General features: G+C 40.5%; 1 protein-coding gene across 12 annotated transcripts in view; it reads left to right on the top strand.

Annotated features, from left to right (window-relative positions):
- Window positions 1-27,114, top strand: part of AHI1 (Abelson helper integration site 1) — a 231,110-nt gene that overhangs the window by 188,013 nt on the left and 15,983 nt on the right. For all 12 annotated transcript variants that reach the window (XR_011388506.1, XR_011388507.1, XR_011388503.1 and 9 more), the window contains 2 exons: window positions 6,984-7,146; window positions 11,086-11,186. Coding sequence is in view for 7 of the 12 variants with exons in the window: in XM_008263550.4 (XP_008261772.1) it covers window positions 6,984-7,146; window positions 11,086-11,186 (264 nt within the window). In the remaining 5 variants the exon portion in view is untranslated. The remainder of the gene's footprint in view (window positions 1-6,983; window positions 7,147-11,085; window positions 11,187-27,114) is intronic.

A 27,114-nucleotide genomic window follows, 5' to 3' on the forward strand; every position in this document is an offset into this window, starting at 1 on the left:
TGGAGCAACAGCATGTGAACAGTAGACAACATTTGACCAGGTGGATTTTGTGAAGCATCTCATTTTCCAGACCTGTCATCACCAACATGGGCATATTCGTTCATGTTTTTAAATTTCTGTAACAGGGGATAGCATTGTGGTGTGGTGGGTAAAGCTGCCACTGGTAATGCCATCATCCTATATAGGCTTCAGTTCGAGTCTCAGCTGCTCCACTTCCATTCCAGCTCCTTGCTAATGTCCCTGGGAAAGCAGCAGAAGATGGCCCAAGTTCTTGGGCCCCTGGTGCCCACATGGGAGACCCAGAAGAAGCTCTGGGTTTCTGGCTTCAGCCTGGCACAGCCTCGGCTATTGTGGCTATCTGGGGAGTGAACTGGGGAATGGGAGATCTCTCTCTCTCTCTCTCTCTCTCTGGCTCTTTCAAATAAATAAATCTTTTTTAAAAAATAAATAAGCTGTTACCAAAAAATTTCATAACAGCTCTTTCAGTTCAAGGCTTGGATTGTATTGCTGAAGATATTCTGTGGTATTACATACCAAACCACTATGTGTAAGGAGTAGAGTATTTTAGAAGACAGACATCAAAAGAATGAATAAAACAGATTTCCTGCAGGGAGGCCTGACAAAGCAAGGAGAAAATGGATATAGTATTAATTTGAAAAAAATTCTTGATGGGACTGTGGCTCCCTACTTTTTTTTTTTTTTTTTTTTTTTTTTTGGACAGGCAGAATGGACAGTGAGAGAGAGAGAGAGACAGAGAGCAAGGTCTTCCTTTGCCATTGGTTCACCCTCCAATGGCTGCTGCGGCCGGCGCACCGCGCCAATCAGGAGCCAGGTGCTTCTCCTGGTCCCTAGGTGGGCGCAGGGCCCAAGGACTTGGGCCATCCTCCACTGCCCTCCTGGGCCACAGCAGAGAGCTGGACTGGAAGAGGAGCAACCGGGACAGAATCTGGCACCCCGACCGGGACTAGAACCCAGTGTGCCGGTGCCGCAGGTGGAGGATTAACCTATTGAGCTGCGGCGCCGGCCTGGCTCCCTACATTTTTACAAAATTATACTGAGATTATAAAATCTAATTGGAGATGAGAAAGTCATAGTTTATTCAGAATCCACTGCCAAATTGAAAACAAGTTTATCATGTAAATTACAATGATCAGAAGAAAGTAAGCATTCTCAAATGAGAAGATAAGTGTACAATGGATAAAAACACTCACTGGAATACAAGCAGATTCTCATGAGCCACATGGTTTGGTCCTGTGCCTCCAATATATAAGAGAATAGTCGTAGCCCAGTGGTCAAACACAGCTGCCAGAACATGGGTTTCTGGCCTGTTGAATACACTCCCTCCTTGTTATCCAGCAACTCTGTACATAATTGTCAGTCCTGTGTCTTAGTGGCATGCTCCGAAGATTGATCTTTTGCTTTAGAGGGTGTGGTCTTACCATCACCCTCCATCACCATGCTGGTTGTGAAGTTTGATGCAAACACAGTGCTTCTGCATCAGGAAATAATACCATAATAGAGTAGAAACAATGTAAGTTGATAAGGACCTGAAATGGATACTTACCAAGTATGGCATTATGATTATTGGATCGTTGTAAGCAGTTCTTCTGACACACCAGGTTGTAAGACTGTACTAACCTGCTGGAACTGCTATAACAAAATACCACAGGCTGTTTTAAAACATAAAAATGTGCCTTCTCACAGTTCTGGGGGCTAGAAATCCAAGATCATGTCAGGGTGGGAGGGCAGGTATGGTGGGAAGAATCACTGCATTCCTAAAGTTGTACTTAGGAAATTTGTACTCCTTAAATAAAAGGGTTTTTTTTTTGGGGGGGGGGGGGGGGCAGGGAGTGTTGGCCAGGTTGGTTTCTCTTTTTTTTTTTTTTTTAACTTTTATTTAATGAATATAAATTTCCAAAGTACGATTTATGGATTACAATGGCTTCCCCCCCATACCGTCCCTCCCACCCACAACCCTCCCCTTTCCCACTCCCTCTCCCCTTCCATTCACATCAAGATTCATTTTCGATTATCTTAATATACAGAAGATCAGCTTAGTATACATTAAGTAAGGATTTCAACAGTTTGCTCCCACACAGAAACATAAAGTGAAAAATAATAGATGATTTTTTTTAAATGATGATGAAATCAGATCAGACCTATTGTCATGTTTAATCCCAGTGAGAGTCAAGTTGGGAGTTGATAATTTCTTTTTTTTTTTTTTTACAGAGGATCAGTTTAGTATGCATTAAGTAAAGATTTCAACAGTTTGCACCCCCATAGAAACACAAAGTGAAATATATTGTTTGAGTACTCGTTATAGCATTAAATCTCAATGCACAGCACATTAAGGACAGAGATCCTACATGAGGAGTAAGTGCACAGTGACTCCTGTTGTTGACTTTACCAATTGACACTCCTGTCTATGGCATCAGTAATCTCCCTATGCTCCAGTCATGAGTTTCCAAGGCTATGGAAGCCCTCTGAGTTCTCCAATTCTTATCTTGTTTAGACAAGGTCATAGTCAAAGTGGAGGTTCTCTCCTCCCTTCAGAGAAAGGTACCTCCTTCTTTGAAGACCTGTTCTTTCCACTGGGATCTCACTCACAGAGATCTTTTGCCAGAGTGTCTTGGCTTTCCATGCCTGAAATACTCTCATGGGCTTTTCAGCCAGATCCGAATGCCTTTAGGGCTGATTCTGAGGCCAGAGTGCTATTTAGGACATCTGCCATTCTATGAGTCTGCTGAGTATCTCACTTCCCATGTTGGATCACTCTCCCCTTTATTTATTCTATCGGTTAGTGTTAGCAGGTACTAGACCTGTTTATGTGCTCCCTTTGACTCTTAGTCCTTTCATTATGATCAATTGTGAACTGAAATTGATCACTTGGAACAGTGAGATGGCATTGGTACATGCCACCTTGATGGGATTGAATTGGAATCCCCTGGTATGTTTCTAACTCTACCATTTGGGGCAAGTCAGCTTGAGCATGTCCCAAATTATACATCTCTTCCCTCTCTTAATCCCACTCTTATGTTTAACAGGGATCACATTTCAGTTAATTTTCAACACTTAAGAATAACTGTGTATTAATTACAGAATTAAACCAGTCATATTAAGTAGAACAGACAAAAAAACTACTAAGAGGGATAATGTATTAAGTTGTTCATTAACAGTCAGGGCTATGCTGATCAAGTCACCGTTTCCCATAGTGTCCATTTCACTTCAACAGGTTTCCTTTTTGGCTCTCTCTCTCTCTCTTTTTTTTTAAGATTTATTTATTTATTTGAAAGTCAGAGTTACACAGAGAGAGAAGGAGAGTCAGAGAGCGAGAGAGAGGTCTTCCATCTGCTGGTTCACTCCCCAGTTGGCCACATTGGCCAGAGCTGCGCCTATCCAAAGCCAGGATCCAGGAGCTTCTTCCGCGTCTCCCATGCAGGTGCAGGGATCTAAGCACTTGGGCCATCTTCTATTGCTATCCCAGGCCATGGCAGAGAGCTGAATGGGAAATGGAGCAGCCAAGACTTGTACCAGCGCCCATGTGGGATGGCAGCACTGCAGGCGGTAGCCTTACCCACTACGCCACAGTGCTAGCCCCGAAGCCTCAGTCTTTGGCAATCACCTTCTCACTGTGTTCTATGTGGCCTTTCCTGCTGTGCCATGTGCTCCTGGTATCTCTTGCTCTTTTTCTAAGGACATTAACCCTAGTGTTCAGGGCCCCACACTTATGACCACGCCTTACCCTAATTACTGTTCTTAAAGACTTTATCTCCAATAGTTTCACGTTGAGGGTTAGGGCTTCAACATATGAATTGCCAGGGGGACACAATTCAGTCCCTAATGGAATCATAGAATGTAGACCATGTTGACAGGTGTGGGAAGGCCATGGGAAATTGATATGATTTAGTTCTATAAGAAGAGCATTATCAGTGATACTGTAATAAGAAAAATATAATGTGGAGTCATACAGATCTTTGGGACACTGATAGATACCTTTTATCAATAAACCCTCATGGAAAATTCAGGAAAAGTTTTCAGGTTTCCATTTTATGAGCTCTAGTGTCAGTGACACAAGTTGGATCTGGTGCTTCCTAAATGATTTTGGTGTCCAAGATGAATCTCTTCTGCTCTGCTTCCCAACTGCTACCTAGGACTACAGATAAATAAGCGTATGTGAACCTCATATTAGCATTAGACTCATTAATGTTGTGTTATTTTAGGGTACCAGAGATAGGATGGGGAACAATAGTAATAAATCGTAGCAGGCTTTCATGGGACTGGGATTTTAGGTGAAGAAAGGAGCATAGTGAGCCTGCAGGCAACCTAGGTTTTCTTGGCACACAAGATTGGATAAAGGCTACTGTCAGAAAACATGTTTGAGCCTCTCCTCCTTGTTTATTTTCCCCCATAGTTGGTTCCAGACAAAGATGGTCTACAAATGCATTTAGTTTGGGGTTGGAGGGGGAAGGAAAAACAAAACCTGAGTTTTAAGCCCTGATTTTACCACTTAATGATTTACTTGACTTTAGACAAGTTATTAGACTCTCTAGAGAACAGGTTTTTGGTGGGTGAAGTGGAAACCAGAACATATGCCCTCACAGGGTCGTCAGAAGCTGTGGAAGCAACATGTGAACAACGCGTATAACACCTGGAACATGGCAGGCACTCAGTACATAAAGCTCTCCTCTTCTCTGATAGGGCTAGGGGAGGGCTAGGGAGAAGAATGAAAAAGAAGGCTTTGGAGAAGGAAGAACAGAGGAAAAAGTCAAAAGTTCCACTTTTGCATAAGTAATTAAGAGTCAATATACTGACGTCACAAATGATTTGTAAACACCAAGCAGCATCTTACATAGCATGTTGTGATTTAGTTACTATGCTAAATGGTAAAGCAGTCATTGTACATTTGAATTAAATTATCACTCTTGCCTACATGTAATAACAGTTCCAAACTTACCCAATAAAATTCCTTGGATGATATCTTGGTAAATACTATTAAATAAATTAAAGGTATCAGAAACAGTTTTGTGAATTCTAATGGAATCCCTTACTTATAATCATTCTGTGTCTTCCCATTGGCCCTATTCTCAAGTTTAAATTCCTTCAACATGTGTAATCTTGTCCCCACTTACTCTCTGATCTTGCTTTCCCCTGCCCTTCTATCTTGGCTGTTACTTCTTTAAAAAAAAAAAAAAAAAAAAAAAAGGCCGGCGCCGCAGCTCACTAGGCTAATCCTCCACCTAGCAGCGCCGGCACACCGGGTTCTAGTCCCGGTCGGGGCGCCGGATTCTGTCCCGGTTGCCCCTCTTCCAGGCCAGTTATCTGCTGTGCCCCGGGAGTGTAGTGGAGGATGGCCCAAGTGCTTGGGCCCTGCACCCCATGGGAGACCAGGAGAAGCACCTGGCTCCTGTCTTCGGATCAGCGCGGTGCGCCGGCCACAGCGTGCCGGCCGCGGCGGCCATTGGAGGGTGACCCAACAGCAAAAGGAAGACCTTTCTCTCTGTCTCTCTCACTGTCCACTCTGCCTGTCAAAAAAAAAAAAAAAAAAGGATTTATTTATTTGAAAGGCATAGTTGCAGAGAGGCAGAGAAATAAATAGAAAGATCTTCCATCTGCTGGTTCACTCCCCAGATGGCGGTAATGGCCATATGAAGCCAGGAGCCAGGAGCTTCTTCAGGTCTCCCACATGAGTGCAGGGGCCCAAGGATTTGGGCCATCTTCTACTTCTTTCCCAGGCCATAGCAAAGAGCTGGATCAGAAGTGGGGCAGCCGGGACATGAACTAGTGCCCATATGGGATGCTGGCACTGCAGGCAGCGGCTTTACCCGCTACATCACAGCGCCTACCCCAGATCTCACGTCCAATGCCAGATTCTTCATATTGAACTATTTTGAGTTTATCTTTACTTGCTATATAATCTGGCTGAGACGAAATTTACTTCTCTTCACCTAGCTAATTCCTGATTGTCTTCTTTAGTTTTCTTGCAAAACCTAAAAGAGGGACCTTATCTAGAAGATATCCTATTTGCTATTATGTATTTTAGTACCTAGCATAACACCTGGCATATTAGGATTTCAGTAATTGCTGAGTGAATGGATGAGCAGTCAACCTCAATGCAAAGGATTATAATAATTTTCCATTATATATATATATGTTCCAATATATATGTAGTTGTGTAATGCATACACTTTCAAGCTCCATTTAAATGAGAGAATGGGAATAGAATAAATACATTTTTAGTATACATGTTATTAAGCCCTAAAATGGATTATGATCCAAATCCTTTTAACTGCTGTAATGGATTTTTAAATACCTGTGCAGCCACTACCATGTCATTTTGACTTGGATTTTTCAAAAGGAAAAAAATCCAATATAATGATCACTGTAACAACACAATGAAGAAAGTTCTCACAGAAAGGCTTTCAATAAGCTGCGAAGGGTTTTTTAAAGTAGTCAAAAGATTAAGTTATTGATATAAAATGTCAAAAATAGGTCTTTCTAGAGAAATTTACCTCAGAGACATTAACAATAAGCTAAGTGATCACAAAGAACTTATGCAATCAAGTTGCTCCAGTTTCCTTTCTGCAAAACTGTTGACCTTCGGAAGAATTTTTTTTTCAGCTGCGTCTGTGTACTTGGAGAATGGATTCTGAGGTGGTGTAAAGCAATTCTAAGAAAGTGAATGGTGTGAGCTTTTTATTTGCTTCACAAGTAATTTACTTTAAAAAATTAACATCTGCTATTTTAAAGCTAATCTTAGTGTATTGAATGTTCTTAACCATTTCTCAATCCCACAGCCTTTTATCTTGTTTCTCCTGCTGTGTTCCCACCACCTCTGATCCCATTAGCAAACCTTGAGACAGCCTCAGGCTTACCAAACTACTGCTTTGGTTTCAGCTGCTCTTCTGCAAAAAGGAAGTGAGTGTTGGGGGTTTTCTCTGTGGTACAGTTGTGATAAAGCTGTGGTGGTCTTATCTCTCCCCTAGGTAGTGGCTCTTTATGACTACACGGCAAATCGATCAGATGAACTAACCATCCATCGTGGAGACATTATCCGAGTGTTTTTCAAAGATAATGAAGACTGGTGGTATGGCAGCATAGGGAAGGGGCAGGATGGTTATTTTCCAGCTAATCATGTGGCTAGTGAAAGTAAGTTTTATGCTCCCTTCCTGGTTTACTAATATGGTGTAACTGATAGTCCAAGATTTTATCAGTTTCTACCCTTGAATTTACTGTCTTTGTAACTTTTGCATATGCTTGCGGTGAGCATTGCTTTCCATTCTCATGATGTAAAAAACAAAAACAAATTAGAAGGGAGGCACTAGTATGCTGAAAGCTACTACTTCCTGAGATTGGAATATTTGCTTCATGGACTTCCTGTCTCAGGGGGCCTGGCCTCTGGCTGCCTGCTTTCTTCTTCAGCTACTTTTACTTTGCTCCCTGCTTCACACCCAGCTTGACAGCTCTTCTCTGGCCACAAGGATTTGTCAGTACCTTTTAAGTACCTTTACTTCCCTCAGCTCCCACTCTTTTAGCTTATATAGCTCAGTCCTGGCTGTTACTTGCTAAAACAAAACTACAAAACATTGTTTCATTCTCAACTAAATAGAGCCATCATTTGTGAAAGGGTAGAAAAAAATGAACTAGAGAAGAAATTCTAAATAGGAGTTTCTAAAAGCTGTAGATTCACTACTAGGCCTTGAGGGTTGAAAATAGGACTAACTTGGAGAGCCTGAAAATGGAATAATTTGAAAACTCCCATAAAAGGGGGAAGTGCAGTAGTGCTTCTTCAGAGGGACGCAGTCAGTCAGCGATGGACTTAGCAGCATGCTAGGAAAAGCACGATAGCCGAGGGTCAGTTTTAATCTTAGCCCAACAGCTTATACTGATGGGCCTCAGTTTCCTCCTTTAAAATGAACAAGTTGAGCAATGTCAACCCCAGTTTTCTCCCAGAAACAAAAATCGATGGGTTCTGGTTTAAAACGTGGGATGGACAATCTCAAAAACCAAAAACCTTCTGTTTTGAATGTTTAAGTCTGACAAATAATTGTTGGTTTTTTTGTTAGTCCATGAAATGCCACTTAACCCAAACTATGACTGAACAAAAGCACTATTAATCCCTAAACATAGTTCTGAATTTTGAGAGCAAAAGAGAGAAAGGAGAGAAGGAAGAATTTTTTCCACAATTACTGGGTGCTGGGCTAAGCCTGGGTAGAGTAATTTATCTTTGGCACCCTCTCCCTACCTTGCCAACACCCTGGTCCTTCCCGGTGTTACCCTCCCAAGTCATATTACAGTTCCCTTCCTCAGCTTACCTGCTGCTTTCAGCAAATCCCTCTCCTCAAAAGTGCTAAGTATCTCAAAACTGACCTACCTCTGGGCAGGCATTGTGGCAGAGTGGGTTAAACCCCTGCTCGAGACACCCGTGTCTCATATCCCACTCCATACTAGAGTACATGGGGTAGGAGTCCTGCTTCCACTTTGGAACCACCCTCCTGCTCTTGCACCTGGGAGGCAACAGAAGGTGGCTCAAGTTTTTGGGTTCCTGCCACCCACATGGGAGACATGGATAGAGTTTCTGGCTTCTGACTTTTGCCTTACCCAGCCCTAGCTGTTGTGGACATTTGGGGACTGAATAAGTAGAAAAAAGTTCTCTCTCTCCCTCTGGCACTGGCATTGCAGCACAGCAGGTTAAGCTGCCACCTGTGATGCTGATATCCCATTTGGGTGCCTATTTGAGTCCTGGCTGCTCCACTTTCAATCCAGCTCCCTCCTAATACACCTGGGAAGGCAGTACAACATGGCCAAAGTCCTTGGGTCCCTCTACCTGTGTGGGAGACCTGCGTGGAGTCCCAGGCTCCTAGCTTCAGCCTGGCCCAGTCTTAGCTATTATGGCTGTTTGGGGTGAAAGATTCTCTCTCTCTCTCTCTCTCTCTTCCTTCTCTCTGTCTCTCCTTCTCTCTTTGTAATTCTGCCTTTCAAATAAATAAATAAATTTTGAAAAAAAATCTTCCCCAGCCTGCCTTTCAAATAAATTAATAAATAAAATTCATAAATAAAAAGAAAATTCCCACATCTGTGTCTTAGTTTCCCTTGTGCTGCTGTTTTAATTCTTTTCTCTAAGTAGTAAATGACTTACCACTCTTGAACTCTGTTAGAGACATATTCGTATATTTAAAAGAGGATCCATGTGGGGGAAAACATAAGCCTAGAAGAAAGAACTTTTAGGACATGTTCATTCTCCAGTAGACAGTTCAAGAAAGCATTTAAGTCAGCTCCTGTAAACTCAGCACTTCTGAGTTCCAGGTTGTCAAAAATACCCGAGTTCCTTTCCTCTCTTTTCCACTGGATCAACAGCTGTCTCACAGCAGAGGTTAAGCAGCGGTGGCTTCTGTTTTTAAATCAAGAGCTACCTACACATTCCCCACTGCTCTGGACTATTGTCTGCAGTTTTAACTAGGTACTACAAGCTGTTCCTTTTAGATACAAGTGAAAAGATTGAAAACTTTTCCTTTGATAACATAAAAAGAGTGTGTCTCTGCAGGCAGGGTGTCTAGTTAGTTTACAGAAATAACCCCTCAAACTTGATTGACAATGAGTTAGAAATCTGATAAAATTTAGTTTTCTTCCATAATAATCGAAGTCAGACTTGGGAAGCATGTTCCAGGGATGGTTCATGGCCACATACAGAGATTAATTCTGTATCTTAAGCAGTGACCAGGCTTGGGCTACCATTATCACTTATTGTAACTCAGAATAATTGATGTTTTCTTGTGACATCAGTCATTGCTTTTTGAAATAACCTCATAAAAGCCAAAACCAACAAAAAAATCTCAGAAGACCTGAGAATATAATGATTAAATTCTCACACTTCAGGAGTTTATCCTACATTCTACCTGGTTTTAACAACAATGCAATTGTCCATTTTTAACATTAGAGGAAAAACGACTCTCAGCAGCATATTCCACTCTAAAAATAGGAGGAGGCATTGTCGTTGATCTGTATATGAAGCCAGATGTGCAAAGCAAATACTCTTAAGGGAGTCTAAGTAAGAGCAGTCTCTCTACCCACTGTTCATTGAGAGCCATGTCCTTTAAGAGAACAACACAGAGGAAGTTGGGACACTATTGTTATACTCTCTTTGTATTTTAAGCCACTGGAAAGGAAACCAAGATCAGCTTCCCTAAATCATATCTAATACCCTTTTCAATAATAGTTAAAGAAACTCAGTAATAAAATCAACATTTAAGACAAAGTCAGTTAATATCTTAATTTTAAATTTTGATCAAGTATATTTTAGCAACCTCTTAATTCAGAGTTGCTCTTAACCAAATTATATTTTCTACTTAACTCTTTAAAATTCCCACATGGCTCTTTGGACTGAACACCTACACAAATCCAATAAATTATGTCAGTTATAATCTTATAAGGCTCTTAGATTCAACCTTGCATATAGCTTCAATATCATGTGTAGTCCCCACCCTGTGCTTATTCATTTCATACCATCTTTCTAAAGTATCCTCTCGCAACACCTCTGCCTGAAAGAATTCTACCTATTCAGAATCTGACACAATTATCCCTTTTTCCTTTCAGTATTTTCCCTCCCCATGTCAGAATTCGCCTTTGTTATTATCTCTCTTTCAAATCATGTCTATTTTATATTATAGTTACTTGGGAATGCATATATCTCTGACCAGATTATAAGCTCCTACTGTGTTTTGGTCATCTTTGTATCTCTTCTAGCAGTACCTAGTTGATAATCTCGCATATGATGGGTTCCTGGTAAATGTATATTGAGATAAAATGAAATAAGAATATTATGACCCTACAGTTAATACAGATGACACCTTCTGCCTTTCTGAAATCTGCTGATTAAAATTTTCCAATCATAGTTATGTTCTTTTGATAACCAATGTGTGAAACTTTAAATTGCCTTAAGAGATCATTTCTGGATAACTTCTTGTTACATAAGGAATTCAGTATTGATTTCTCTAATCTCACAGCTTCCCCCTCCTTTTCTTTTTTGTTTGTTTTCCTCATTGGACAGTTTTCTTCTCTTTGAGTATATGAATTCTGTTTCAATTCCAGCACTGTATCGAGAACTGCCTCCAAAGATAAAGGAGAGATCCCCTCCTTTAAGCCCTAAGGAAAAAATCAAAACAGAAAAACCTTCTTCTGCTCCTCAAAAGGTAAACACTTTCAAGAATGTTTTGCATATATACTTCGATTTTTCACTCTCTCTGTATAAATATTACTTTATTTTTCATGCTTATAATGCTTCATTGTTTTTGTTATTATTTCTTTTGATCTTGGCACCAACATTATGAAATATATAAGGCAAATATTATTAAAGCCATTTTCCAGATAAGGAAACTGAGGAGGCTCAGAGAGGTTAAAGTAGACTCCCAAGTCACAACCTAAGTGATGGAACAAGGACCCAAAGTAGAACTTGTGACTTTGAGTATGATGCTATTTCCATTCTGCACTTGCTGCTTTAACTGTGATTCTGACACTGCTATCCACCCTACCTGGGAGGAGTCCACAAAATAAAAAGATTCTTTCTCGATCATTATTTTTACTTGCTAGTATTTTTAAATGTTTTCATTTAAAATGAGTGTGACTGTATTATCAGCCAGAGAAGTGACATGTATTTGAGTCTGTGCTATCAGATCCCTCAGGGACACCTGTCAGTAGTCTTCTGATGTTGGTAGTAGTTTGCTAGAAAAGTTTAATAAGCTCTGTACCATCATATGTATTGCTTATTAAACTTATTTTATTATGTGACATTAGCTCTTGCCTTAGACTGAATAACCTTGATTCTTCTTGACTTTATGAACTGACATTGAAATACTGGTTCTAACAAATACATGTCTTCATTACAATGTTGTGATAAAATTTTTGATAATTGAACCTGTCATGTATCATGCAGTCATTCAGCATGCATTTCTTGAGTGCTTACTTCCATGCCGAGCATTCTTTGTTCCCACTGACACAGGAGAGAGTAGGCCTGGCCCTTACCCTTGGGGAGCTTCCAGGCTAGTGGTTGAAATACCCGTATGCAGACAGTTACAAGACACTCTGGTAGGGACAATAATGAACATAGGTGTGTACTTCATTGGGAACATATAGGAAAAAATCCTTTAAATCTGCTCTGAGAGAGTCCAGGAAGGTCTGCAGGGGAGGAAATGCTTGACCTGGGGCTTCTAGGATTAGAGGTATGTGCGAAGTAGATGCACTTAGAAAACATTCTAGCAGAGGGAATCACTTGAGGAAAACCTGGTGTGGTATGACCACACGGGAGCATAGAGTCTGATGGAGAGAAGAGTCGGAGCAATGCAGGAGCCAGGCCACAGAGAGCCCAGTGCACTCTGCTAAAGTGCTTAAATGCTGTCCTTTTGGCAAAGGGGTTCTTCTGACGTAGGTAATCCAAAGAAGGTAATCCAAAGTAGATTTTCATGTTAAAAAGATCATTCCATTGGCACCTTATTGCTTTTGTTAGAAATAGCCAAGACCTTGGAAAAGAAAAATTATTTAGGAATCTGTAGAAATAAAATATAAAAGCCTGGGGCTGGCATTGTGGCCCAGTGAGTTAAGCCACTACCTACAGTGCCAGCATCCCATATGAGCACTAGTTTGAGTCCTGGCTGCTTCACTTCCAATCCAGCTCCCTGGGAAACCAGCAAAAGATGACCCAAGTACTTGGGTTCCTACCACCCACGTGGGAGACCTGGATGGAGTTCCCAGCTCCTGGCTTCAACCTAGCCCAGTCCTGGCCATTGTGGCCATTTGGAGATAAACCAGTGGATGGAAGATCTATCTCTCTTTCTCTCCCTCTCTCTCTATAACTCTGCCATATATACACATATACACACACACACATATATATGTATATATGTATGTATGCATGTATGTATTTCCTAAACTAGTGGGCATGGAGAAGAGGGGACCTTAGCTATAATTGACAGGACTTTAGAATTGATTGGCTGTAACTAGTGAAGTTGGAATTGGGGATTTTGCTTAGAGTCCTCTGTTATTATACACCTGGATAAATACCAGTACTCCAGAAATAATGAAATGAATAAGGAAGATTTGGGGAGATAGAGAAAAGGAATGTTGAGAAGTAGTAGATGGTTTTAGATATCTCCATTTGTGAGTAGTGTCTGTATTTGCTTCCAGATAGAAATATTCACAAGGGAGCCAGATATGTAGGATTAGAATTTGAGAGAAGGTCAAAATCAAAACCAAATGAATAGGAATTTGTGTATTCACTGTATTATATTGGAAGTTGGAAATGTATAGTGAAGGTAGTAGCCCAGAATGTTCTAGAGCTCTAAGAGAAAAGGATCAAGACAGAACCTGATTGAATACTACTGTTAGGGGATAATAAAATGAAGAGGAGAGTATTAAGGAAAAAAATAGTTAAAGAGAAAGAAAAGAACCAAGCAAAAGTGTCCTGGAATATAAGGTAGAAGACAGATCCAAGGAGAGTATAGCCAGAACCAGCCAAGCAGTTAGGTTACATTAGCATTTGATAATCAAGAGGACTCTGCTGTGTTGTACCATCGTAAGTGGAGCAATAAGAACAGAAGAGTATATTAAAGAGTGAATGGTGCTTCAGCAAGTGAGTTCATGGAAGACATTCTTGAAGAATGAAAGATCAAGCAATGGTTAGAAGAGGACCTGGTATCCGGGAATGATTTTTTAAATATTGGGGAAGCACAGCCAATAGACAGATTCAGGTTGAAGATAGAGTATACTAAGGACACAGTGGATCTTGAAAGTAGTAGATTTCTAGATCATTAATGCAGCTTCACAGATTAGTCTTGGCTTACAGCAATGGTTCTCTACTGATGTTGATTTTGTCTCCCAGGATACATTTGGCAATGTCTGGAGACAGTTTTTGTCTCAACTATTAGGACAGGGATACTACTGACATCTGATGAGTAGAGGTCATGGATATTACTAAATACCCAAGAATGCAGAGAATAGCCCTCCTCAACAAAGAATTATCTGTGCATGGAGCTAGCGCTGTGGCATGTAAGAGGTTGAACTGCTGCCTGCCATACCCACATCTCATATGGGCATCAGCTTGTGTTTCTGCTGTTCTACTTCCAATCCTGCTCCCTGCTAATGCACCTGGGAAAGTAACAGAGGATGACCCAAGTGCCTGGGCCCTGCACCCTTGTGAGAGACCTTGATGAGGCTGCTGGCTGCAGATGGGTCTAGTCCTGGCCATTTCAGCCATCTGGAGAGTGAACCAGTGGATGGAAGATTTCTATCTCTTCTTCTCTGTCTTTAACTCTGCCTTTCAAATAAATAAATAATTTTTTTAAAAAAAAAGAATTGTCTGTACAAAAGTGTCACCAGTGCTAAGCTTAGAACAGTATCCCTCTTATGACAAGTAGGTGTGGATGGGAATGTGATAAATTGATAAAGTAGAAGTCTGGAAATTGGGGATATCTTTCTCTTCTCCAAAAATTATGAATATGTTTCTGTTCTCCAAAACACAAAGAAAGGTACACTTCAAATGTGATAGGCAGTGAAATAAGATAGAAACTCAAGTGAAAGATCGACTGGTTACCTTTAAGGAAAGTAGAAACAGGAGCTTGTTTGGGACATATAAAAAGATTCCCCAGTGGTCCTGTGAGCTGCTTTTTGGATACCATAACAATGTAGGTGGCCTGAACTTATGCATTTGGAATTTTTTTTATTTACCAATGCTCAGCATCTATGGAGTAGTAGTGGAAAGGGCATATTTTTATTGGCACGTAATTGCTGTTGTGTGTGTGATGGAAGGACAAGAGGATAAGAGGAATCAGAGCACTGGTAAGAGTCAGTGGATTGGTACATCCTGGGGGAGCAGCCAGATGGGGGAGGAGGTAGAGTCAGGAGAAGACTGTTTCAGGAGCAGGTTCTCCGCAGGTTGCAGTGAGCTCCCCGAGCCCAGGTGGAGGCACTGCAGCATACAGCGAAGGAGTCAGCAAGCTCAGGCGCAGCACTGAACACCAGCAACTTTTGCTGCTTAATATTCAAATGTCAAACTGCTGCAGGTTGTGATAAATTCATAGGATGTGTATGAGCTGAACTGAAATTGAAAGGTTTGTTACTAGAATTGATCTGGTCAAGGAATTAGAACCTAGAGTGTTAGACAGCCTGTTAGTGAACATTGAGAATCCTGGATACTAGCAAGAGTTGAGATGATGTAGAAACCAATAAACAAAAAGATGATATCCTTAATTTTTCTGCAGAGGCCTCCACTTTGCCCATTAGAATCATCTAAGAAACTAAAAAAATAAGTACTGATGACTATTCTCACCTCTGCAAATTTTGTTAGTATGGAATGGGACCTGGGCATAAGCGAATTTCAAAAACTTTCTGTGAGAGTTGTCCTAAGGTGTAGTCAACATTGATAACCATTGTATGTTAGAGTAACCATAGAGTCCAAAGGTACCAGCTGAAAGGATAAGTGGAGGGTAGTATAGCCAGCTGTCAGGACACCCCAGGGAGTGTGTTTTGGAAGTATAGGAGCCTAAAATCTGCATCAAGGAGCTAAGGGGAATCCAGTGCCAACTCCTTGTTCCATCATTGAGTATGTGACAATGAACAGCATATCCTATAAGAAATAGGGGCAGGAGGAAAGTGCTTTGTTAAACACCAGTTTCAAATAAGGCAATAATATATGGTAATGGTTGCCTGTAACAGAGGGACTACAAGTGACGCAGTCAGGAATTGACAAAATTTTGACTGTGGACAAATGTTACATATATAATAGTACCACTTGTTTGAGATTTGGAACCAGATTTAAGAATTTAGGAATATGCTTGTGGTAATTCAAGGCTGCTATAACAAATGTACCATGGACTAGGGGACTTAAATCACAAGACATTTTATTTTTCATAGTTGTGGAGATTGAGAAGCCTAAGATCAAGCTGCTGGTAGAACCAGTGTCTGGTATGGGCCCATTTCCTGGTGTATAGCTCCATTGTATCCTTCCATGGCCAGGAACAGAGAGAGGAAGCTCTGTTGTGTCTCTTCCTATAAAAGCACTAATCCCGTTCATGGTGGCTCCACCCTCAGGACCTGATTACCTCTCAGATTCCTCCTCCTAGTAATAGTAATGCCATATTTAGGATTAGGACCTCAATGTACGAATTTTGTGGGGCACAAACAAGTGATCTGTAACAGTACTAATCTAATTTACAAAGTGAAGACTTTTAATGCAGTGGATAGATTTGTAACACTGACATAGGGGTGTATTCTGACAGCTAACAATATTTTTAGTCTGTGTAAAAAACTGTATCAGGTGTTATGAAAGTCAGCCTTTCTCTATAGTAGCTTACTAATATCTCCAACTCCATGATGCCGATCTTCGAGATGAAGGTTATCTAATCCCCACCATTAAGTGTGAACCCTCTGATTTAATTCTGCCTTTGCCAGAGGAGATCACGATTTCAAAAGGAAGTCTCCATCATTTACTGACTACCTGTAAAGTTGCTATCGCCCCTTCCTCTTCCAGATGCACCTGCATTCCTATGGAGAGGAACTTCTTACTTGCTTCCAAGACTCCCCAGTTCTCACTGCCTGTGCCACTTCTCTCCTCAGGTGGATTCACTGCACCACAGTCTGAATTTAGACTCTAGTTGGTTTTTTAGTCTTGTGCTCCCTGTGCTTCAAATGTGACCTGTGTGTTCGTCATCCAGCAGACCAGTTTTTCAGTCTCAAACTGAACTCCTGAAGGTCTGCTTCAGGCTAATCCCACTAATACTCAAACCCCAATTCAAACAGATCTCAAGGAACTTGCAGACACATAAAGAAAAACATTTTTAATGAAATAGGTAAAGCACAAGTGTGGCAGAGGATGAGAATGCATTTAGGCAAGGGAGAAGAAAAGTTCTCTTGGAGGAGATGGAACTCAAATTGAATTTAAAGCTTAAGATGCATGGATTTCTGTTGTTGAGGAACACGACTTGTTCTGCTTGATCAGGATCCATGTGTTAGAATAGAATCCTGTATATATTTTTCCTCTCAGGAGTGAATCATGTGTGGAGTTAGGTGGTGTTTTACTTCCCTGTGAAGAAAGTATAAAGAATGATCTATGATTTTGTAGAAAGGAGTCCCTGAGAAGCATAATGTTGCCTCAGGTAAATACACTCTGAGTCATGAAGCTAACATCCAACCCTTCCCAAATGGATAACTGAGCTTCTTTAGCCCCTGGCTATTTGCATTTCTTAAGTTTAGTTTCTTTATCGAAATATATATGACCTGATTTTATCAGTATCCTGCCTTATAACCTACCACAAAGTCTGCCAACTGTTTAATTCCATGTGCAAATGTTGTTTTATTATCATACATAAGATGTGTGTGTTTTTTAAAAGACTTATTTATTCGAAAGACAGAGTTAGAAAGGGAGAGATAGAGAGATCTTCCACCTACTGATTCACTCCCCAAATGGCTGCAATGGCCCAAGCTGGGCCAGGCCAAAGTCAGGAGCCAGGAGCTTCATCCAGGTCTCTCACATGAGTGCAAGGGTCTAGGGACTTTGACCATCTTCAGCTGCTTTCCCAGGCACATTAGCAGGTAGCTGGATCAGAAGTGGAGCAGCCAGAGCTCAAACTGGCACCCATATGGGATGCCAATATTGCAGGTAGTGGCTTAACGCATTATAGCACAATGCTAGCCCTTGGGTTTTGTTTTTTTGCTTTTTTAACATTCATTTATTTATTTGAAAGGCAGAGTTACAGCGAGAGAGAGGGAGAGACAAAGGGAGATTGATCTTCCATGTGCTGGTTCATTCCCCAAATGGCCACAATGGCTAGAGCTGGACCCAGCTGAAGCCAGGAGCCAGGAGCTTCTTCCAGGTCTCCCATGTGGGTACAAGGCCCAAAGACTTGGGCCATCTTCTACTGACTTCCCAAGTGCATTAGGAGGGAGCTGGATCAGAAGTAGAGCAGCCAAGATTCAAACCATTGCACATATGGGATGCTGGTGTGTACAGACAGTGGCTCAACCTACTAAGCCACAACACTGGCCCTAAGCTCTGTGTTTTTTTTAGAAAAGAGAACATGAGAAGTAGTCTCTGATGGGTGACTACAGTCATGGGGGACTGAAACTAGAATTGTAGGGAGTCTAAATTCATTGGATTATAAAATTGGTGACATGAATTGGTCTTAGAGATCATCTGGTATTTCTAGTCAACTCTAGGTAAGAGGAAGTCAAGATCCAGAAAGTTCTATGACATTCATCTTCTGCGAAGAATTAAATTCAAAATGCCACTACTAATGAGGAGCATAGCTTCCATCTTCTCAGACTAATTCCCTTTTCCTCTGCCACCTACTCAGTGACACAGACAGACAAATGTTACCTGCAGTGAGCCAGGTTATGTGTCATGCTAGCTTCTTACATCCCTATTTTAGGTTTGTCTCTTTATGCACTTCTTTGTGTGGAAGTTATAAGAATTTTCTGTACATCTTTAAGGAATAAAGGAATTAAACCTCAATAGCATTCTTTCTTTTTAAAATTTATTTCTATTCATACTATAGAATAAGTGAAATTATACCCTTTAATAGCTTGGCAGCTGCCACCTCTTCTGAGTTCTTCCCAGTGGAGCAGCACACCTGCTCTGTTGCTTAATGTGCCAGGTACCTTCCAGCATTTCATCTGTGCCTTGAAATGTTAGTGGGTGACGGCATTGTTTGTTGCTGGCTCTTCCACCACAGGAGAGGGTGAGGCTTCCTTGGTACCAGGGTCCCCAGATTCAGAAGCTACTTATACTACAGGGGAGGAGTGAGAGTAGGAGATTGTTTTCCTCCAAGCTCATTACAGAAGGTTTTTATCAAGGTGTGCTGCAAATTTGCATCTAATAGAAGAGAGAATATCCATGCTATCAGGGTAGAAAGAAATTTAGACGCTTTGAAATAAAAAAGTATCATTGACAAACTTGGTTTTATTTTTTGTTTGTATTCTGAGCTTTTTATTTTTGTTGGCGTATAAACCTATGTAATTCATTTATTTGTGGAAGAAAATTACTATTGTTAAAATTTCATTTTTTTAAATTTTATTTTGTTTTATTATAGAAGTAATATATGCTGATAATTTTATTTTCAACTAGTAAAGATTAGTTTAAAATGCAAACAGAGTCTTCTGTCCTGTTAATATTCATGTTAATTCTAATATTTTCTTACATAACCTTCTAAAAATGTTTTCTGCATATATAAGCATACATGGCTATACTCATGTTTATTCTTTGTCTTACGACACCAGGATTATGCTCAATATTCTAATTTTTTAATCAGTATATCTTGGAATCTTTTTTTATTTTTACAGACCTATTTTGTTTCCATTTTGAGATATTATAATATACAACTTTTTTTTCAAAATTTATTTATTTGAGAGGCAAAGTTACAGAGAGAGAAAAGGAGAGACAGAGAGAGGTCTTCCACTCGCTGGTTCACTCCCCAAATGGCCATAACAGCCAGAGCTGAGCCGATCTGAAACCAGGAGCCAGGAGCTTCTTCAGGTCTCCAATGTGGGTATAGGGGCCCAAGCATTTGGGCCATCTTCCACTGCTTTCCGAAGTCATAGCAGAGAACTGGATCAGAAGTGGAGCAGCTGGGACTCGAACTGGTGCCCATATGACATGCAGGCACTGCAGGTGGTAGCCTTACCTGCTACACCACAGCGCTGGCCCCTCAGGTTTTTTTAATTCCTGAAGATGTAGTTGGTTTTTTTTTTTTTTTTTTTTTTTTTTTTTATTTCTAGAAAACAAAACCTAAAGAAGAAAACTACCTTCTGCCTCTGTAAATGTTTCAGCATTGACAACCAAGTGTGTCTTTGTATAGATGTCAGAAGTGGAGTAATAATTATGTACAGGAATGTTTATTTCTGAAACTGTGCAGAAATTACTCTGATATTTTTGCTTGTATCTTTCTCTAAAAAATCATTAAATGAATAATGGCTATTGATTTTGCTATTCCAAGATAATTATAAAAATATTCATCATAGCCAGTCTTCATGTGAGGAGAGGAGTGTTTTGATTATTTTCAGTATCTTACGAAACATGTAGAGTCAATAAGATCTGGCTGGCTTCATTTAAATGAGCTGGCTCCTAAACCAAAGTGCACACTCTGGTTATATGTGGGAACAGCTGTTTTGTTGTCTGGTCCAAAACCAGAGTAGAGAACCCAAAAGCGTCAGCTAACTCCATGACAGTTCCTCTTCCAGCCAAGCACAGAAAACACACACATACACAGTTCTACATTGGTGATTCTGTAAAACCTCTCAAAAAGCAGTGGCACTAAATAGATTGCCTTTAATGTGCATGTGTCTCTTTTGATCTTAACAGTGTTAATGATTGTGCCATATAACACTATTTTCAAAAATCAGTTTATAGAGAAAAAAAATGCTTTCCCATTTACTGAACCTTTTAGTAGGAATGAATCTGAATTGTTCTTAACCATAGGAATAATATAATATTATCATTGTGTGAAGTTCAACAACAAATTTCAGGTAGACAGTGATGACCTTGGGTATGGTAGAACAGATTTTAAATATCCAGAAATTAAAGTACTCTAGATCATTGAAAATACTGTATGGTAACAAGTACTGCCTCCTTCCTATACTGAGTAAATAAAAACTAGTTTATGCTTGTATTTGCATTAACATGCAAAGAATATTTGAAGTTTTTTCCTTTAAAAAAACTAAATTACACTTAGCATCTAATGATAGTGATAAAAAAGCAATTTAAAATTGTACTTTAGGGGCTGGCGCTGTGGCGCAGTGGCGCAGTGGGTTAACACCCTGGCCTGAAGCGCTGGCATCCCATATGGGCGCCAGTTTGAGACCTGGCTGCTCCACTTCCAATCCAGCTCTCTGCCATGGCCTGGGAAAGCAGTAGAGGATGGCCCAAGTCCTTGGGCCCTGCACTCACATGGGAGACCCAAAAGAAGCTTTTGGCTCCTGGCTTCAGGTTGGCGCAGCTCTGGCCGTTACGGCCAATTGGGGAGTGAACCGTTGGATGGAAGACCTCTCTCTCTCTCTGCCTCTCCTCTCTCTGTGTAACTCTGACTTTCAAATAAACAAATAAATCTTTAAAAAAAATTGTACTTTATAGAAAGCACTGAAGTACTTACTTATATCCCATGAAGAATCTCAAGTACTGGTGGGTTTTTCCCCATAATGTGTTTCAGTAAGTAACTTATAAAATTGTTTGAGGAAAAAATACTAATTTCATGTTATTTATATTTGAAAAAATATCTGTTAGTCTCAAGTCTAGACAGATAACATGAACATGTAGCACATGGACAATGAGTGAGCCCCCAGGGATGGGACAGCAGAGCCAGTGTGAGTCATCTCACACCACAGATGCGTGCAGTCCCTAAGTGTCCTCCGCAAAGGAAACTCGCAAAGCCTCCAGGGATGCACAGAGACGCCTGGACCCTGGAAGGAACCCTGAAGGTCATGTCGCTCTTGAAGGCTATTGACTAGTTTTGCTGCTCCAGATCCTCTTCTGGCCCTTGTGTGGACATGTATTCCTTGCCCCTTGCCAGTTCTCTTTCCCCAGAAGCTCTGATTCTTACTGCTTTGGACAGTTTCCATGTTTTCTGGAGCCTCTTGCCCTCAATAGAGTAACACTGCAGGCTGCTTGTCCCAATTCATGCAGCCCAAGGACAGGACCTAGACAGGTGCCATTGGTTGGGAAGTACAGGAGCTATAAGAAAACCCCCTTGTCATTGTACCCAAAACTAGGCTTATAAAATGTGTCACTGCCTTGATATCTTCCTAACTCCCGTTAATGGAAATGTACGCAAAATCACATTGGGGTAAAATTATTTTCCAGTTAAGCAACTCATTTCTTTTTTAGCTGATTTGAGTCTTTGAGCTCAGCTTCATTCACATCTAATGTTTCTTATCCAAATCTCCCATAAGAACTCAATATAAAGATTAATATAGGCCGGTGCCACGGCTCAATAGGCTAATCTGCCTGCGGCGCCGGCACCCCGGGTTCTAGTCCCGGTCGGGGTACCGGATCCTGTCTTGGTTGCTCCTCTTCCAGTCCAGCTCTCTGCTGTGGCCCGGGAAGGCAGTGGAGGATGGCCCAAGTGCTTGGGCCCTGCACCGCATGGGAGACCAGGAGAAGCACCTGGCTCCTGGATTCAGATCAGCACGGTGCGCCAGCCACAGTGCGCTGGTCGCAGCTGCCATTGGGGAGTGAACCAACAGAAAAGGAAGACCTTTGTCTCTGTCTCTCACTCTCACTGTCCACTCTGCCTGTCAAAAAAAAAAAAAAAGATTAATATAAATTCTCAATAAAGTCTTCATAATTTTCAGTAAACCATTGATAAATATTTATAGGACATTTTTTCACAGTTCTGCTAAGAGAACATCATGTACAGTAGACATTTTGTGCTTGTTCAGAAACCATAGATAGGCTTATCCATGGTAAGAACGGATTTAATGTTCGAATAATGACTACAGATAAAATTGTAAGTGATGTTATACTGTATCAAAACCAAGATTCCATTTCCCCTCTCTGACAGTGTAAGGGTTGTTTGAGAGAAGAGCATGCTATTTGGTCTTTGTGATGATGTTTTCAGAGGTTAACCTAAATATCAGTAACATTTGCCTAGAAATATGCTACAGATCCAAAATGTGAAATGTTTATTGGGAGAACTTGCTGCCAATCATTCCATCATAAATTATCCTTTTGATAGTGGCAAGATTGATTGTTATATGTCTGTCTTCTGAGTTGGCAAGCAGCATGGTCTTATTTCGAAAGTTGTGTGATAATCTAACTTGTCTGTCCTCTTTTTTGTCAACCATTCTCCTTAGGATTTCTCAGCCTTGGCACTGTTGGCATTTGGGACTGGGTAATTCTTTGTTGTTGGGAGCATGTTGTGCATACTTGGGTGTTTGGCAGCATCCTTGGCGTTTGTTCACTAGATGATGAAGCCCCTCTCCCCAGTTGAGAACCACTGCTCTATTTTAATAGAAATCATATATATGATATATATTATAATGAGCCTGTTTTTTCTTAAATTGCAATTCTTTTTATTTTATAATCCTATTAATAAAATTTTATCTTAATTATTCCATTGCCTACAAGTACAAGAGTAGTGGTATTATTAGAGTTATTATTAACATATTTAAAAATAACAGCTTCACAAAAAGATTTATCTAGCTGTTGGAAGCTGACAATCATGTGTATATATAAAATGTACCTTAATTAGCTGTATATTGGCTACTGTTTATGTCCTTTGCTTAAGAAATTGACAGTATGCTAACTTTTGCATAAACCATGAAAAACTGACTATATGCTAATATTTTTGTCGTTATTGCCTTGAAGTCACAATAATATAATCATAATGGGCTTTAATTTTGTTATGGTTCTCCTTAGGTAACATAGACACTTCTTTTTAAATAAGTGTCTTTTATCCAAACACACCATGCATATCATATAAGATCTATTTTAATATATTTGAACAAATTTTCTTTTATCACTTTTGTACTTGAACTTTTTTGTATTTAATAAGTCTTTCCTCTTTTCACCCCTATTACTACTTTCCCATTCCTCCAGGTATATTTAGGTAGTAGTTCTTACCTACTGTTGTGTCTTATCCCAGAAGATATCCTCGCAGTCTCAGTGACCTGTTTTGGGAAGAACTGTATTCCCTAGTGATGCCAAAATTCACAATAGTTATTACCAAAAGAGGAAATAAAATGATCCAAATGACTCTGCAGTTTGTAGGAAGTGTTTTAAGTGAGGGGACATTCTGTTGTTTGTGGCCTTCTTGGTTATCTGCAATCAGTTTTCATTCTTCCCATACCAGGTCACAGAGACCACCAAGAAATAAATGCATCGACCCAGCACTATTTAGCAGTTTGGTACCAAATACATGAAGAGTGCATAGTGTGTGTAACTTGTCTCAACATATCCCAGGCCTGGGGGTAAACCACTTGTCCATTTTTCTCACTGCTATTCTGGATTTGAATCATTGCTTTTCTTTAAAAATCACGTTATTGTGTTGACCTTCTCTGTGTCCAGTTTGTGACTACCTGCCTCTGTGAGGCCCACGGTCTTGGACATCTCTTTTGTTCTTCCTGATTCACTCACTGCCCCATTCCACAGCACCTGGTGAGAAAATCTTGTCCCTGTCTTTCCAGCTACTGACCTTGTACTCCACATGGACTTTGTTTCCTGCCTATTTGAAGAGACATCATCCAAAATGAATTCCTTCGAATTTTCATTCCTGTTTTCTCTGTATTTCTGTAACTTTACCCTCCTTCTGCCACTGTTTCTAGGTATCAAAGAAAGAAGTGACCTTCTTTCTGTGGCCAACCTTGCCACTTGTGTGTTTGGTCACATTCTCCTCTCACATTGTCCTGGCTCTCACTCAGTAGCCCACCTGCTTTGGCATCTTCATTGTGTAATCACTTCATGCATGTATTGAAGGCCTGCTGGTTTCCCAGGCACTGTGATAGGATGGAGTCTCATTGGCAGAATGGTTAATAAAATAGAAATTGTTCCTGCAATGAAGTGACTCTAATCAGAGAGTCATAAAATTAAACATTATAAGGAATAAATGGGTAGTGAGGGGAAACTATGAAAGCCTGTGCTAAGAAGTGGCTGAGTTAGTTTTTAAGGGAAGCCAGGTCGTTTTTAAGGAATATATTTGAGGGATTAGATGGAGCATGTGCAAAAGCCTCACATGGCCAGAAATGTTGCATCACAGCTGGAGCATAGCCAGAAATGTTGCATCACAGCTGGAGCATAGGATGCAGTGTAGAAAGCAGAAGAGGCTGAACCTGAGTGAGTGCACAGGACCAAGATTGTCTTTAGTGTTATATTAAAGAGCCAAATTCAAAGGGTGGTAGTGTGATCAAATTAGCATTTTCAAAAGCTCGTTGTGGAAGCTCTGGAAGGTTGGAAAGAGCAGCACTGAAGGGAAGTAGGACTGGTAGGGGTGCTTACAGTAGGATGAGCCAGGAGTAGTGAGAAGCTAGGATTGATAACTAGACCCATCTGAGAGGTCCGGGTTTCTGGTTTGAGCCTCAGTGTGGGAGGTCGCGGGAAGAACTGCAGACTGCACTGTGGACAAATTGCAGCACCCATGCAGCAGCCTATTCGTTGCAGGAATCTATGGGACTCAAGAGAGATTTGCTGAAAAACTGAGAATTCTAATGCAGTCTTGATGAAAATGATGGCTTCAACTGTGCTTTCAGAAAAACTGCTATGTTCAAATTTGCTTTGCTGAAAACCAGCACTACCAAATCATATCAGAAAATTAGAGTCCTGACTTAGAAATATCAGCATAAATATGCTGGTTGTATCCCTGGGATTGAGGAATGTAAAGACTTCAAGACTGAAAAGGACCAAGGGTAGAAGACAGGCCTTGTGAAATGCCCATTTTTTTTAAGAGTTTACTGAAGGGAAAGCACTTAGGATATTGCTTTGTTAACAGCTAATGCTTGGGTACAGACCCCTGGTCTGCCTACAACTGTTTTCATTCTCCCATTCCCCGGTCTTGAAAGAACCTTTTACCTACCTACTAGAGATAACTTCCTAAAGTACGAATCAGATCATGTGGCTTACCAGCACAGAAGTTTTAGTTGGAGCCATACTTGTCTGCAAAGATTGAATAGAAATTTTGACCTGTTTTTCTTTATCTTCTAAAACACCCTCCTGACTATGCTGCCCAGCAAGACATATCCAACAGACCTTTGCTCACTGTTTTCTCCAACCATTTAGGTTTTTTTTATTCTCCAATGAGCAGAATTTCAGTTTATCTCTGAAAGTTCAGCTACAGGTTGCTCCCTCCTCTGAATCCTCCTCAGAAGCTCCCAGTTACAAGACCTCTCCCTGTATTTCCACACATTTCCCTTTTATCTTTATCATGATATGAACCCCACTCAGCTGAGTTGGTTGTCTGTACACCTTTTCCCCCAGGAGATTGTAAGCTTTCAGAAGGCAGGGGCTCCTATTCACTCAGTTTTGTATGCTCAGGGTACCTGCCACAGGACCTTGCTATTAGAATGGGGCTCCCTAGGTATGTGTTGTTAAGTTTTAATTGGCATAGTAGTATCCAAAACTATACAGCATGAATCAAGCTGACTTCACTTCCTGTAACACTATACCTCTAGGAACTGCATCTTAATGCACAGGTTTTTTTTTTCCTTAAAGAAGAGCATTATCATTATATTTGGCATCAAATAAATTAGCTATGTAATCAATAATACATTGTAAAAATCAAAGACTCAATTCCAAACTTAAATGAATATATAAAATTGGCTCCTGGAAACAGAAATTCTGTTAGCAATAGAGGGAACCTTGGAAGAGCTTCTCTAGTCCAGTGGTGTGTGAACTGATGTTTATAAAAGGCTCTAGGGGAAAGGGTTGGGAGGCAAATGGTGCCAGCCATGCAAACCTGACTCCACACCGTCATTCTGCTTTCATGTGCTCATGTATGAGGCTTTCAAACAAAATTATATTGAAAATAGCTTTGGTGTTGAATAACTTAGAAAAACACTAGTGTGACCTGCAGACTCCTCCGTAGCCTCGCTGACTCTGGGCCTCCATTTCCTCATCTGTAAAATAGGAGAGTGGTGCTGTGATTGGGTGTGCTTTGATTCTGAGCCCCTTTATTCATTTGCAAGTTAAAAAAAAAAAAAAAAAAAAAAAAAACAAGAGGGGTCAACTCTTAACAGAGAGTTAATGGCAGAACCAAGACTAGACGTTAACCACCAACCCTAGCTGGTTTTGCTCTCCCTCTTTTGCATCCTTTTATTTAAAAAACACCTACAAAGTAATTACATGGAAAAGAAATCATTAGGGGGGTTATAAACAGCGTGTAACAATAAAGCCATACTCTATCATAAATTTGCCTTATTTAAAGCTGGTATGTTGGCTACAACATACATTGATTGAACATTTACATATTACTTTCATTATTCATAGAAATTTTCGGGTGAATTGTTTGCATGGCGTTTCTCTTTAACAAAGATATTTATGAGTTGTTTTCTTCTTGATATATCTCCATGTAGCGAGTGGAAGCATTTAAAATCATTCCGCTAATCATTCCCTTCATGTTTAAGTCTCATTGCATCTCAATGTGAAAGTGCTAC

The sequence above is a fragment of the Oryctolagus cuniculus genome, chromosome 5, assembly GCF_964237555.1.
Source record: "Oryctolagus cuniculus chromosome 5, mOryCun1.1, whole genome shotgun sequence".
Taxonomy (NCBI): Eukaryota; Metazoa; Chordata; class Mammalia; order Lagomorpha; family Leporidae; genus Oryctolagus; species Oryctolagus cuniculus.